This window comes from Geospiza fortis, unplaced genomic scaffold (genome assembly GCF_000277835.1).
Source record: "Geospiza fortis unplaced genomic scaffold, GeoFor_1.0 scaffold279, whole genome shotgun sequence".
Classification (NCBI taxonomy): domain Eukaryota; kingdom Metazoa; phylum Chordata; class Aves; order Passeriformes; family Thraupidae; genus Geospiza; species Geospiza fortis.
In genome coordinates this window covers 4,267,141-4,280,502 of record NW_005054352.1, presented here as the reverse complement: position 1 = coordinate 4,280,502, position 13,362 = coordinate 4,267,141, and the positions used below count along the sequence as shown (strand labels likewise).

Below are 13,362 nucleotides of genomic sequence, written 5' to 3'. Positions count from 1 at the left end.
TAGGGAAATGCAGGTCTTTGTCAGCGATTGTCATTAGACCCTGCTATGCCTCCAGGCTTTCACTCTTTCATTTCTTAGCTTTTTCTTTTCCAGGTCCATATAGGTCGCCGCTTCTTTTCTATTGCTAGAAACAGTTGGCCTTGTAGTAGTCCTCTCAGCTTGTATATCCTTTCTTTGTTCAATCACATTTTATCAACCTTTCCCATTACAGAAATGAAAAAGGCTTTGCTCAGGCTAATGGCCACAGAACTTCACATAATTAACTTTACACAATATCAAAACTGATCTCATTAATTATCCATTGGGCTATCCCTAGATCCTGAAGTAAAGGGCACTCTCACAGAATTTTCTTTTGTTTCTTTTTCTTTTTAGCAAGTAAATTTCCTCTTTTTGGACTAGGTTTATCAGAAAATGGTATGATGACTAACAAGAAGTAGTTATTTAGTAACACATAAAATAGGGAAACATGGGAAAGATAAACAGAAGAGACAATGATTTACCTCTATAAGATGACAAAGAATAAATATTAAAAAAACTCACTCAAAATACTGTGAATATGTCTCAAAACCAGTGGTATTGACACCTGCAGTTCTAAAGTAAGAATTAAAAAAACCTTTATTTACCATACTGTTCCAGCCTGAAGGGCAGCTGCAAATGTCAATGCTTTGTCAATGTCTTTGGTAAAAACTGCTGCTGCTAAGCCATAGGTGGTATTATTTGCCCTCTTGATAACTTCATCTATGGTTTTAAACTTCATGATTTGTTGAACAGGTCCAAATATCTGTATCAAACACATGTAAACATATGAAGTGAACTAGAATAACTTACTATTTGAAGTAATTAATGTATTTTAAGTTTACTTCTGTCAGATGCCCTTATTCCTGAATTAATTCAGTCAAGAGTGAATGAAGTTCTAAAAAATACTATAAGTTCGCATAAAGATTTTTGCAATATGAAGGAACTCAAGATTACCTATTGTAAATAATCATAAAACCATAAATGAACAATGAAAACAAATAAATAGTGATCAAAAAGCATCCATTACAAAGGTAGTTAACATGGTGTCACAGTGTGCTACGTATCTATACTGGTTACCAACAAACTTGTGTTTTATGGACAAGCTCTATTTTTAAAGTCAAGAAAGACATTCAAATTTCATTCACCTAAATTTATTATTAGAGTTTTATCCCTGCAGGTAGCTGTACAACCGAGAATAAACTCCAAAGGAAACAACTAATTCTGCTTTCCATGTGGGTGTCAAGTAAGAAAATAATCCTTCAGGTTCAGCTCTCCTGCTACCATTGTTCAGAGTTCTCAGCCAGAGGTGCCCATGCCTATCACAGGACACCAAGACTATGTGGTCTGAGGGAGGCATTACAACATCCAACAAATTCTATTTCCATAGACTGTGAGTTTTCTACTTTACTGAGTTTTTAGTTAGTGCTGGTTTCTAGCTAGAGTTCTAAGGATTGATTACTACAGATCAGAAAACCACTGAACATTCCTCCAGTGCTCAAGTGGTGAGCTTCAAAACTCATTCTTTAAACATTAATATTATTTAAACTGTCTTGGCTACTCACAGCTTCTTTGTTCATTACACTTAAAATAATGTAAGGACCAGTTCTTGTACTGCTGACCAAAGGGTAACTAAGAGAACTGCAAAAAAATTGTAACTGTGCTGTTTCCTACTTGACTTATAGTATGGTGGAAACAATCAAAATTCTGTCTCATACAGGTCTATCATGTTTTACATCCCTCTTCCTGTCACAATTAATTCTAGATGCTGTGGTGTTCATTTCAACTCAGGCTGTTGGCTCTTGCTGGATAGGGTAAATATGCTTAGGAGGCTGCATCAGCTTTCTAATATGAAGTAGTATAATGGACACCAATTGCAGCCCAATTGCAGCAGTTATTAATTAAGATAAATGTAAAAAAAACCACAGTGAAGAAGTAATGACTTGACTTTGAGTCTTTATGTAGAGAACTAGCTCAGATGACAGCTCAGCACTCAAATGTCTCTTGTTCCAGACAGTCGCTGGTGCCCTAGCATTGTCATCTTAGCTGGGACAGCAGCAGATTCTTCAATGAAGTGTAGACACATCTGCAAACTGATCTAAATTAAGTAATCCCACAGGGGCAAAATGAAATGCCACAAACAAAATGCCTCTGGAAGCACAATCCACCTAGTTTCTCACATTGCAAAGTAGCTGCCTGGCACACACAAGCACCACGTTAAGTGTCTCCTTAGGCAGTGTAAAACATTCACAAGTTGTGCCTCCAAGGCTTACAGGTCAGTGTGACTTTAATATGAGAGACATGGACATTATGGAGCAATGCAAACACCCAAACCTCAGCATTTATCTGTGCAGGAGCCTTTGCTAGCACGGCAGCCTTATACTCTCTCTCCTTGAGCAATCTGGTGACATGGGCAGCAGAAAACAACAAAAGCACTTTAAACACCACCAGGATGGATCAACCGGTTTAATGAGAGGATTTTCATGTAGTCACTTGACCTTCTAAATGAATATTTTGTGCAGATATTTAAACAGATAACTTCCAGTGAGAGAAGAGACTGCTGAATATTTATTTACCTCCTCTTTGGCGATGCGCATATCATCCGTAACATTAGAAAAAACTGTGGGCTGGATGAAGTAACCCTTGTCTCCCCATGGACCTCCTCCACATTCCAGTTTGGCTCCTTCTTTTTTCCCACTCTCAATTAGCTCCAGGATTTTTTTATATTGCTCCTTATCAATCTAAATGAAAAGATATTTCAGGAATGAAAACAACACACACTGATAACAGTTGGTCTTCTAGCTTATTAACCTAAACCTGTGTCCCTGTGAGCTGGAGAAAATATGTTTTTTCTCTGTGGCAATACACCACAGTGAATAGACCTGATAGAGGCTATTATTTTTTGTTTCTAGAAAGCATTACTCTGGAAAGCATAACAAGGAATCTAATGACAAAGAGAGATATTTAACATAACTACCATAAAAGAAATGCAGCTGCACCCATAATTACAATTTCACATTAAATGCGACCATACCAGTTCAAAAAGGAGTAAATTTTCTAATCTGTAAAATAATTAAGCTTCAACTAAAGGTTGCAAAGGATAAAAATAGGTCCAAAAAGGTAAATTATGAGACTGGAGGAGACAAGAATTTTTATGCTCATTCAAATATTTTCATTATTGCTTTTTTTGCATGTTTAACTTCCTTAATTTTTTTAGTAAGAGTGTATTTACATCTCTCATTTAAATTGTTAGCACGAAATTCAAACTCAATAAAGCCACAATAATATGAGAGAACATTTCTGTTAATTTTATATTAGCTGTACACCAGACACAATTGGAGTTTACTTTTTTGAATTTTCCTGTCCTTTGACTTTTAAATTTATTCTGCTGAATTAATTTTCTTGTATCAAAACATATTCCAGGGTATCAAAATAATATTTTTAAAATTGCCAAATATTTTGTGGCTTGGAGTGTATTTTTGCCATTTTACTGGATGTCTTTTATTACTCAAAATGACTGTGATAACCAATAAAGAATATGTTATTCTATCAAATGCATGGGAGTGGTTTTGTCTCCTACTTTTTCTCTACTACAGCATTTTTTTCCATGCTTTTATTCCATGTCCTGCAGTATAAGCTGATGTGGGAATAAGACTAGATGAGAACTATTGTAACAGTGTTGAGTTCACAGCATTGTGATAGCAATACTTTTTAATACTGCATTTTAACACTCATTTGATGGGAAAGCTGTTGGTATGATCTTTTAACAAAAGGAGGAAAAAAAAACCTCTTGCATTTTAATTGTGTAATATTCTAAAACCGAAAGCAGCATAATAAAAGTCTAGTGCCTTGAAAAAGGTGAAAAGATATTCTCGTATTTCTTCAAGTTAGTCACTTATAGTGGCACTATCTGAATGAGAAGTTAGCAAGTTCTAACATGACATAGGTGATTGTACTTGCACTTTTACAGATCTTGCATTAAAGCTTTCTCAAAGCATTTCAATTTTTTTATAATTGCTCCCCTTCAATAATAAAAAGAGAAAGAGACCTTAGGCCTATGATATTGGCACAAACTACAATCACTCTGATTTCTTCCTCTTTGTACTCCAGACTAACCTCTACAAAACTGTACTTAGCCTTGAAACTCCTGCAACGGTAGGTTTGGTAAGATGTCAAATTGTGGTGTCATGACAGAATTAGGCTGAAAACATGTAATATCACTCACTTGAGGGCCTTGCTGCACACCCGGCTTCAAAGGATCCCCAAGAGTATACTTCTTTGCTCTTTCAATGCTCCGGCGAACAAACTCATCATAAATAGGCTCTTCCACAAAAATCCTAGATCCTGCTATACAACACTGTCCCTGGTGATAGAACAGACCAATATGGGCAAATTCCACAGCAGCATCCACTGCAAAGAAATGCAGAGTTCATCAGATCATAAACCTTAATCATCACATAATAAATTCTTTACTAACCTTTGTCACCCATCTAATTTCCCTTTCTACCACTTTTTATTTTTATGGCCCTCTAAAACACAGATATAGAACCATTTACTTATGTCCAAACTACCCTTCTCAAAAGCATCATGGTACATCTAGCTGAACACACATTCAGAAATCCTGTAGATTTAACATTATTTGCCCTATCAGGAGTATCAACAAAAGTATTCAGACAGAAAGATAGTAAACCTATTTAAGATCCTTCTATCTTCTTTTCATTTGTGTTTCATTAAGATGATCATTAATTACATTAAAGGTGAACAGGCTTTCAGAGCTCCACATCTATTCAGGAGCAATTGATTTTGGGGGCAATCTAACTTAAAATTATGGCATGACCAGGAAACATTAAAAATTACTTCTTTTTTGACAAAATTAAAATAATTTACTGACAAAGAAAGGAAAAAGCACATTGGATTTGCAATAGTAGTAGTATAATAAAATTGCTACTAACAATCTGCATCTGCAAATATAATGTTAGGACTTTTTCCTCCAAGTTCCAAGGTAACTCTCTTCAGATTGCTCTTCCCTGCTGCTTCTTTAATCAGTTTGCCAACCTAAAAGGTAGGAAGAGGATAGCTTCATGTCAAAAAGTTCGTAATGGCCTCTAAATACTTTTTTGATTTCCTCAAAAGTGAAAATCAGTTAAGAGATTTCTACTATCCCAGTAACAAAATGAAAAATCAGTTAAAATAAAACAACTGAAAAGAGTCAGGGTACAGGGCGCCCTATGAACTGGAAATGTTTCCTAGAAGAATTTGTCCCTGTAATGTTAACTGCCAAAGATACGTGGTGCTTTTTTGGTTACTACGGCTCTACTTGCACGTATCTCTAGTCTAAAGCAGGCACAGGTTGCTGCTGCACCTGTTATTCCCATTAAGTTAAAATTCCTTTGTTTTATGCATGAGAAGGCTCTTTAATGCACAAAGTTTATGAGACAATCTACACTGGCTGCATGGACACTCTTCCTTGTTTCAATTTCTCTCTTGGATGAATGAAGAGCAGGAAATGAACACTGCAAGCTAGGACCCTTACCCTGCCTTTTTCTACTGATAGCATAACTGAAGGAACTGCTTACTATATGAATTGCCTTGGAAAAGCTGTGAAGGAAAAATCTGCTTGTAGCTCTTGAGGCTTTGAACTCTTTGCCTCTGTGTAGCAACCATCAGACAAACTTTCTCCCTCTGTCAGCCTTCCTGCCATCATTTCTCATTGCTAAATTGCACTGCTAGAAGACAACAGTCACCAAACTCTAGCATACACGGGTCCATCTACCTTTGGAGGATCACTGGGTACTGGGAATTGTAGTTGTCACTGTCTATTGGTAACATATGTGGGATATTTCTCAGATGTCAGGGTTTTGGATTGTTTTCACTTCCCATTACTGTAGAGCTGAAGGTTTCTGAGAGTAAACATAGCTCTTGCACTCAGCGTGTATTCATCCCTGACATGAAGCAATGATATTTATCTTTGGAGTCTATATCCAAGAAGTTAAGAGGCCAGATGGCAGCTTTTCCTTTCCTTAGCATGCATTTAGACAGACAACATAATGAACTCTATCAAAGAAATAGCTAAACCTTAATCCTATATATAGCCTGCAATGAGAAATATTCAATTATAGCACTTCACCGGGTGAAGGTTAGGGAAAATTAACAGTGACCTTCCTTTTAAACAGATACATATTCAAACACCCAGACCACCCAGATGGTACTAAGTATCAATGAAATACCAGAAATCTGTCACCTCACCTAAATGTGTGCAGACTGAAGAATGAGACTTCCTAGGTACCTCCCTGTCATCCTGCTGTTATTAAACTCAAAGATAACAGAATATCTTAAAAAAAGAATGTTATGAAAAAGTTTTGGTTTGAAGGAGTAAAGACTTAAAATACCCTTGGTATACTAGAATCTACTGTATCTCATGGACTGCCTTTGTTTAAAGGGCTTTCCAGCAATACAAACATTGTTTAAATATGTTTAAAGTTAATAATAACCAACAAATCATTAAACAGACTTTGTTTAACAAACCAGCAGCCTTAAGAAAGAAGACAGTTAAAATAATTACACAGAATAAGTTAGACATTAAATCATTGCTGGGAATCAGAGGGGCACATTTCCTGCTTATATTTTCTTGCATTGATTACAGTACCTCTGTGGAGCCTGTGAAAGCTACTTTATCTATATCCATGTGGTGAGAAATTGCTGCTCCAGCGGTGGGTCCAAAGCCTGGCACAATATTCACTACTCCAGGTGGAAATCCTGCCTGAATTGGAAAGAAAATCCTGTAACTTTGGGGAAGGATTATAACTATAAGAACATGTGTTGCATGGTATTCCCTTTTCAGCTCTCCAGCCACCTTTTCTTAGCCATATATTTATTCTCAGCCTTAGAGCCCCACAAGGTTTCATTCTCACATGATTTACACCCTCTTTCTTTCGCCTGTCTTTTAGGTTACTGAAGTCTTTTTTTTTCTTTTTTTTTTCCCCCAAAGAATACGTTACTTTAATTCTTTGTCAGTGCCATTTTTTAAGAAATATTTTTTAAAATTTTCTCACTCAGATGTATAAAGTAATATTGCATATTTTCATGTCTGCTCCATTAAAACTGTTTGGATCAACAGATGTGCCTGCTGACTTCTGCACATTTATATCCATGCTAGATGGAATTTAATTAATGATCTGCTACTGAAGTTAAGAAAAATGATGGAACTCTGGATGAAGGTTGAAAGTATAGAGGGTAACATGAGAATTTACAGCAAAAAAGAGGCAGATTAGCTACCAAGCATGAATAAACAGGCTGAGATAGGCATATTTCAATATCTTGCACATTTTTTATGCAAATAAGCTTTTCCTATGGTTCAAAACAAACACATTGTTTCCCATAAACCCTGTATTAGATATGTTCCATTCACAGCAAAATAAGATATTTTCTTCCAGCAGCTTGTCTGGCAAACTCCAAGGATGTGAGAAGAGTAGATGGAATTTTGTTGATTTATGAAACAGCTGCACAATCTCAATGACACTTGAGGAACACAGAATTAAAATATCAAATAGATTAATATCCTGCATTATCACTTCAATAAGTCTCTTTATAGCACTAAACAGGATTTTGGAATTACACGCTAAAACTCCGTATTTTTTTTTGGGAAATGGTGAATTTCAGGCGGCGAGTTGGAGCTCCTAAAACTCATGTCCTGCATTTTGGATACCAGGTTGTTACTTTTGTTCAAGCAACTTTTATTCCTTACAGTTTCATGCTCAGATACAGTCTGTCAATTCTTGTTATGTTAATTTAATTTTCCAGATAAACATTTATCCTGAAATTGATGAGACAATGAGGTTCTTTCCATTTGCTTAGCATTGTCTTTCTTACTTAAGTTGTGTAGAGAAATCTCCCGTTGAGCATTTAATTTTCATGTTTGTTTTAGGAGTTCTTTATATATTAGTAAGGGAGACTTGTGAGTGTCATTAAGCAAGATAGTAAAGGTTACCAGAAGCGACTATATATATTTTTTTTTTTTTTTGAGTAGGCATTTGGGAACTAGAAAGTTAAATTAGACCTTCAGATATTTTCACAAGTCCAAAGCAGCTATTGAAGTGACCACTGGCAGGGATTTAGTCTCCATACTTTTTATATTCTGGATATTTGCCACATTCCCACTTCTGAGCTTGACTTTCAAGAAATCAGAATATCACAATAGGTATTTCATTAGGTCAGAACAGAATTGAGTTACTTTTCCTGTAAAGTTACTTTTTTCAGAGAAACACACTTTTGGATACTTATTGTTAAAAATTGATAGAGGTTTCTCTCATATTTTTAAAAGCTATTCCTCCTCCCCAGTATTATCTAATAGCATTTACTACGTGATGCAATAAGAGCAGGACATGGCTCCAATCTGATATTAATTTTGTTTCGGTGTAATATTAACACACAACCAATCAGTGGGCTGTCCTGAATCACTGTTTTAAAGCAGAATTATAAAATGTGCCAAGTCACTTCCATTAAAACTCTGCAAGGTTACTGCACTGGTGATTATTGACATCTGTGTCAACCTTTGAACATCTTAGATTGTATTTGTTGATTTTATTGGGAAGAAAGCTAAACTGTTTAACTGTTCTCTTTGGGTGGTTGCTGGACTGAGCATAATAGTTAGCTTTGGAGACACTGGCTTTCTGAAGAAACTGGCACACCCCTTATTTAGGAGCACAGAGTGTCTTCTAACAGTTTCTGTGTGAGGAAAATTCACAGGTATGGCAGCAGTCACTAGCTTGATTTTACAGCTCCCTGTTAATAATAAACTTAGGTGGATGAAAACTTTGTTCAGTTAAAAAAAAAAGCTGTACAAACAGGTTCTTTTCTGTGACAACTGTACTAATAAAGTCATTGCCACCCACCTCCAAATACTCTGCACTTGACTCCTTGTTTGCCTTTGGCTCTGAAAGGTACTGTGCTTTTGTAATACAAAAATATTTGCTAAAGAATGGAGTTTACTAAACTGATGTTGTGGGATTTTTTGTGTGTGTACTCGGCTGAAAGATATGAATGCTTTTGCCCTGGTTTGGCTTCACTGGTTTACAGCAGGGTAAGTTCCTCAGTGCAAGACTAGGCATGCAATGAGCCTGTCTTATATTACCTTTGTGGCATTTCAGCTGCAGTGTTCTCTTACACTTCTGAGAGGGGCAAATAACCCTGTTGTTGGTGACTTACCTCTTTAATTAAGGATCCCATGTAAAGGGCACTGAGTGGAGTTTGTTCTGCTGGTTTGACAACCACTGTGTTTCCACAACAAAGGGCAGGGGCAATCTTCCAGATAAACATAACCAATGGGAAGTTCCACTGAAAGACAGATGAGAATGTGTATCCTATTTCTAATACATCACCAAAATACCTCAGCTTTTTCTATTATAATAGTGCAAATTTTCAGCTGGGTGGATGAGCTTTTTGTTGAAATCCTTTCAGAAAGAAGATGTTTTGAAAAAAACAATTGGCAAACCATGTAGTACAAACTGGGGATTTTTGTGTATGTGTAAGTCCAGGGGATCCAAGGTATTAGTTACAAGCTCAAGAGACAATGAGTGTACTCCTTTAACAAAGTATTGCAGGCAGTTGTTGGATTAGTAGTGCAATTGGGAGTTTTGCTATCTTGAATGGTCACATCCATCACCAATTCAACTTTCTAAGGGAAAGAAGGTAATAACACATAATGCTGCCCCTGCCCTCTCCCATGGAGGTTTCGCTGTCTGCTGTCTGTTGTGAGCAGTTCAGGCAGACTGAATAGCAGCTGAATGCTTTGGATCCCATGTTCTTCAGTGTGAGGGACAACATGACCAGGGGAAAACAGCTTTGTCCCATTGAGAATACTTACTATCGTTTGGGTGGCATTGAGGCCATGAACCTCAGCTCAACAGATACCTTTTTGAAATGGGGAAAAAGGCAGTTAAGAGTTACCTATTATGTTAGAATAGCTAGGAGGAATATACATGCAACACTTCTTTTTTTTCTCTCCTTGTCTCCTTTCAGACTCACCCCAGCCCCAAAAGTAATGGGAGCATAAATAATATAAAGTGAGGGATTCCAAGGTTTTCTGCATATTCATTGTTGAAGTTGTACATACAACTTATGCAGTTGTACATATAACTGCATAAGTGAAAGGGAGTGGAAATGGTGAGCTATCAAAAGTAGTTTGCAACATACACATAGTCCTCACAGTTTTGGTTTATATAGAAAACTGCAGTTTGTTGGTTTATATTTTGATGGGGGGAAAATGAAGATAGACTAAGAAATACTTAACATGTTATGAGGGAAGTCAGTGTTTGTACTATGTGCTGCTTGTACTTCCAGGAGATAATTATATTTTAAATGGCCACATCTAGTGTTTCTAACACTTTATCATAGCTTGACTGAGCGTTTCACTTGAAATGCCTTGTGTCTGACCTACAAGAGGATCCAAACCAGCAGTATCCTAAGCTCTCCTAGGGATTGGATACAAACATATTCAAGCAATGTTCTCCAAACCAATGTGGTGGTCTAAAGATACAGCAAGTTTTCAAGATCAACTTAAAGATGTCAGAACATGAGCAGGACCCACACGTCTGAGCAGATCTTGTAGACAAGATGATTTTTTCAGAATCTGTTGTGTTGTCAAGCATGTCAGGTGAGGCTGCTCATAACTAGTGTGTGCAAGGTGGTGGGTGAGTTAGGAGAGCCTAGTGCATATAATTATTTTCACAGACACCCACCAAAACTACATAGACTTCACAAATAAATTTAGAACTTGAGCTCCTCAAGTGTTTTGAATGATCAGACTGAGGTAGGCCTTTTGAAACTTCAGATGAAAAGAGCAAGTTCAAAACCAGGAGTTCAGATGTGCCAAACAGGGGCTTTGTCTGACACATTCTTTGTGCTGTAACTTGTACCACCATCATGGTGATTGAGTCTTAGCCATAAACAAAGATTCAGCTGTCTGAATGCTGTACAGAGCATAACAGATATTCTAGGTCTTAAAGAGCTTATTGTTTATAGGCTTATAGGCTTAAACATAACAGACTGTAAATATTACACTCTCCTACATATTTGTTTCTAATTCTTTCAACAGAACACAATTTCATCTTTCAAATTATTTCGTAAGTCAAACTTCTATTTGAGATTTATTTTCTCTCCATGTATGGGGAGGAGAGGGACAAGGTTGGACCAAGGTGACTCACCACACACTGATGAATCAGAATTGCAGAACTCAGGATAGTCTCTATCTTTCAGAACCTGAAAATTTTTGGTTAGTAATGTTTCACAAATGCACTAGCATAGGCAAAATTTCAAATGCATTTCCATTTGTAGCAAGGAACATTTGTATTTACATAAATGGTTCCAACTTACAGGAATAATTTGGCCACACACCCCAATAGGCTCATGTCTAGTAAATGTGAAAAAGTTTCCATCTATGGGAAAGAGAAATAAATTAGTCATTCAGAGAAAGCATTTGTGAGAAACAGTTAAATCAGAAACAGTTAAATCACCAGGATGATAAAGCAGGGTACCAAACTTAGCTGGATACAATTTTATTTGTAAATGATATTTTCAAAATCTTAACTATGCAAAAAGCCATAAAGTACATCTGGATTCAATGTCTACTTGCTTCATAGCTCCAAGGTTTGATTTTTCCAGTCTGACTGTCTTTTTGCAGTGACAATCCTGCTTCTCAATATGGTATGCACAGCACACCAATAAGCATTCTTTTTTCTTTTATCACCTTTTTTTTTTCTTTCAAAAACTTCTCTTTTAAATCCTAGGTACATTTCAGACATTTTTTAATATTAGATCTTAGCTTAAATCAAATCCATTAAATATAAAATTCTCTTTGATTCACATAAATATGTGTTCTATTAAACCTAGTATAAAGGTCTACAGGAGGCAAAGAAGTTGGAAGTATTTATCACTCTAGTTTTCCTTAATTCCTTCTTTATTACCTTTTCCTTAATTCCTTCTTTATTACCATTCTTTTCTTTGCCTTGCTGAGAGAGGTAGCTAGAGAGACAATGTTTTCATAGAGCTGCTTAATGGGAAAGGGAATGGAATGAAATTTTAGCAAGTGCTGTTTCCTCATTCCTATCTCATAGTACTTTTCCTAGCACATTATCCAATCACTAAAATAAATATTACTGCTTTGCGCTAATCTTTGCTTAAATATGTAGACACCCAGGCCTCACTACTGTAGCCTTGTATAAACTATACATTGCTATGCAAAAGTAGCCTACCACATTTCTTAGATGTATGCACAGGTTAAATTTTTTTGGTTCATAAACAATACTTGTTAGTAGTGGATAGAACAAGAAGTAAAGGTGAAGACCTACACCAAATGTTTAAACTGAGAACTATGACAACTCTTTAATAACCTATCTTAAAAACTTTCAAAAATATTTTCTGTGTTGCACAACTTTTAAATAAAAGTTATTTACAGCTTTTGTTGGCCTCAGTTCTGTAGCTTTGTTATCTCGGAACTACTCACCCATTGGAACAGTACGCCCATGGATTTTATCAGCCCAGCCTGCACAGTAGCGTAAAGTTTTGATACAGGCACCCAAATCCATTAGATAGGCCGTGGAAAAGAGCTTCCCACCATCAATGGTTTCCATTGTCTGCAGACAACAACAATTAAACAGTTAATATCAAATACTGATAGTGGTTCTTTTGCTTGTGTTTTGTAATTTAGCTTTTGGAAGTTCACTTTGAGGATTTCAGCTTTAGAACAAACATTCAGATTACTCCCCTCTGAAGAACATATTTTGAAAAATTGAATGTAGCAATTTCAAAGTGAGAAATTTTCATGATGGTTTATTTGTATTGAGCTACGCAGATAGTATGATCACAATGCATTTGTAGTGGTAAGGTTTACTCAAAAAACTTCTCACCCATATGAATCAGTTACACAGTTCTACTTTATGTTAAATGTTTTGCAAGCACAGATCAAGAGATTAGGAAGGAGACAGTACAAATAACTGATGCAAATAAAATATCAGCAAGTTCAAGTCTTGTAAAAAATACCCTAAATACACCTTGAGTGTTTGGTGTGCAAAGGAAAGATTTGAGCCATCTAGAATTCTTAAGTGAGAAAAATTCCTTATGAAAAATAAATACTTATATAGAAGAGAGTCTCTAAATAGGGCTGCTTTCCAGCCAAATCTAAGGAATGTGGTTTGGATTAATTTCCATGCCCCTTACTATTGGGACATAAAGATCATGAAAGGTTCTTAAATAGTGTCAACATATTTTTGACACTTCAAGAATATTTTTCTCAAGCTTTTCAAAACAGAGAGATTGAAGACCTTCAACTCTATGAACAAATCTCTTCAGCAG

General features: G+C 36.2%; 1 protein-coding gene across 1 annotated transcript in view; it reads right to left on the bottom strand.

The window, feature by feature from the left end:
* ALDH1A1 (aldehyde dehydrogenase 1 family member A1) overlaps positions 1-13,362 on the bottom strand; it is a 29,240-nt gene that overhangs the window by 3,676 nt on the left and 12,202 nt on the right. The window contains exons 4-11 of the mRNA XM_005423420.2: positions 12,515-12,644; positions 11,386-11,447; positions 9,220-9,348; positions 6,662-6,775; positions 4,968-5,070; positions 4,241-4,425; positions 2,592-2,756; positions 624-781 (exon numbers count right to left, since the gene is read on the bottom strand). Of these exons, the coding sequence (XP_005423477.1) occupies positions 624-781; positions 2,592-2,756; positions 4,241-4,425; positions 4,968-5,070; positions 6,662-6,775; positions 9,220-9,348; positions 11,386-11,447; positions 12,515-12,644 (1,046 nt within the window). The remainder of the gene's footprint in view (positions 1-623; positions 782-2,591; positions 2,757-4,240; positions 4,426-4,967; positions 5,071-6,661; positions 6,776-9,219; positions 9,349-11,385; positions 11,448-12,514; positions 12,645-13,362) is intronic.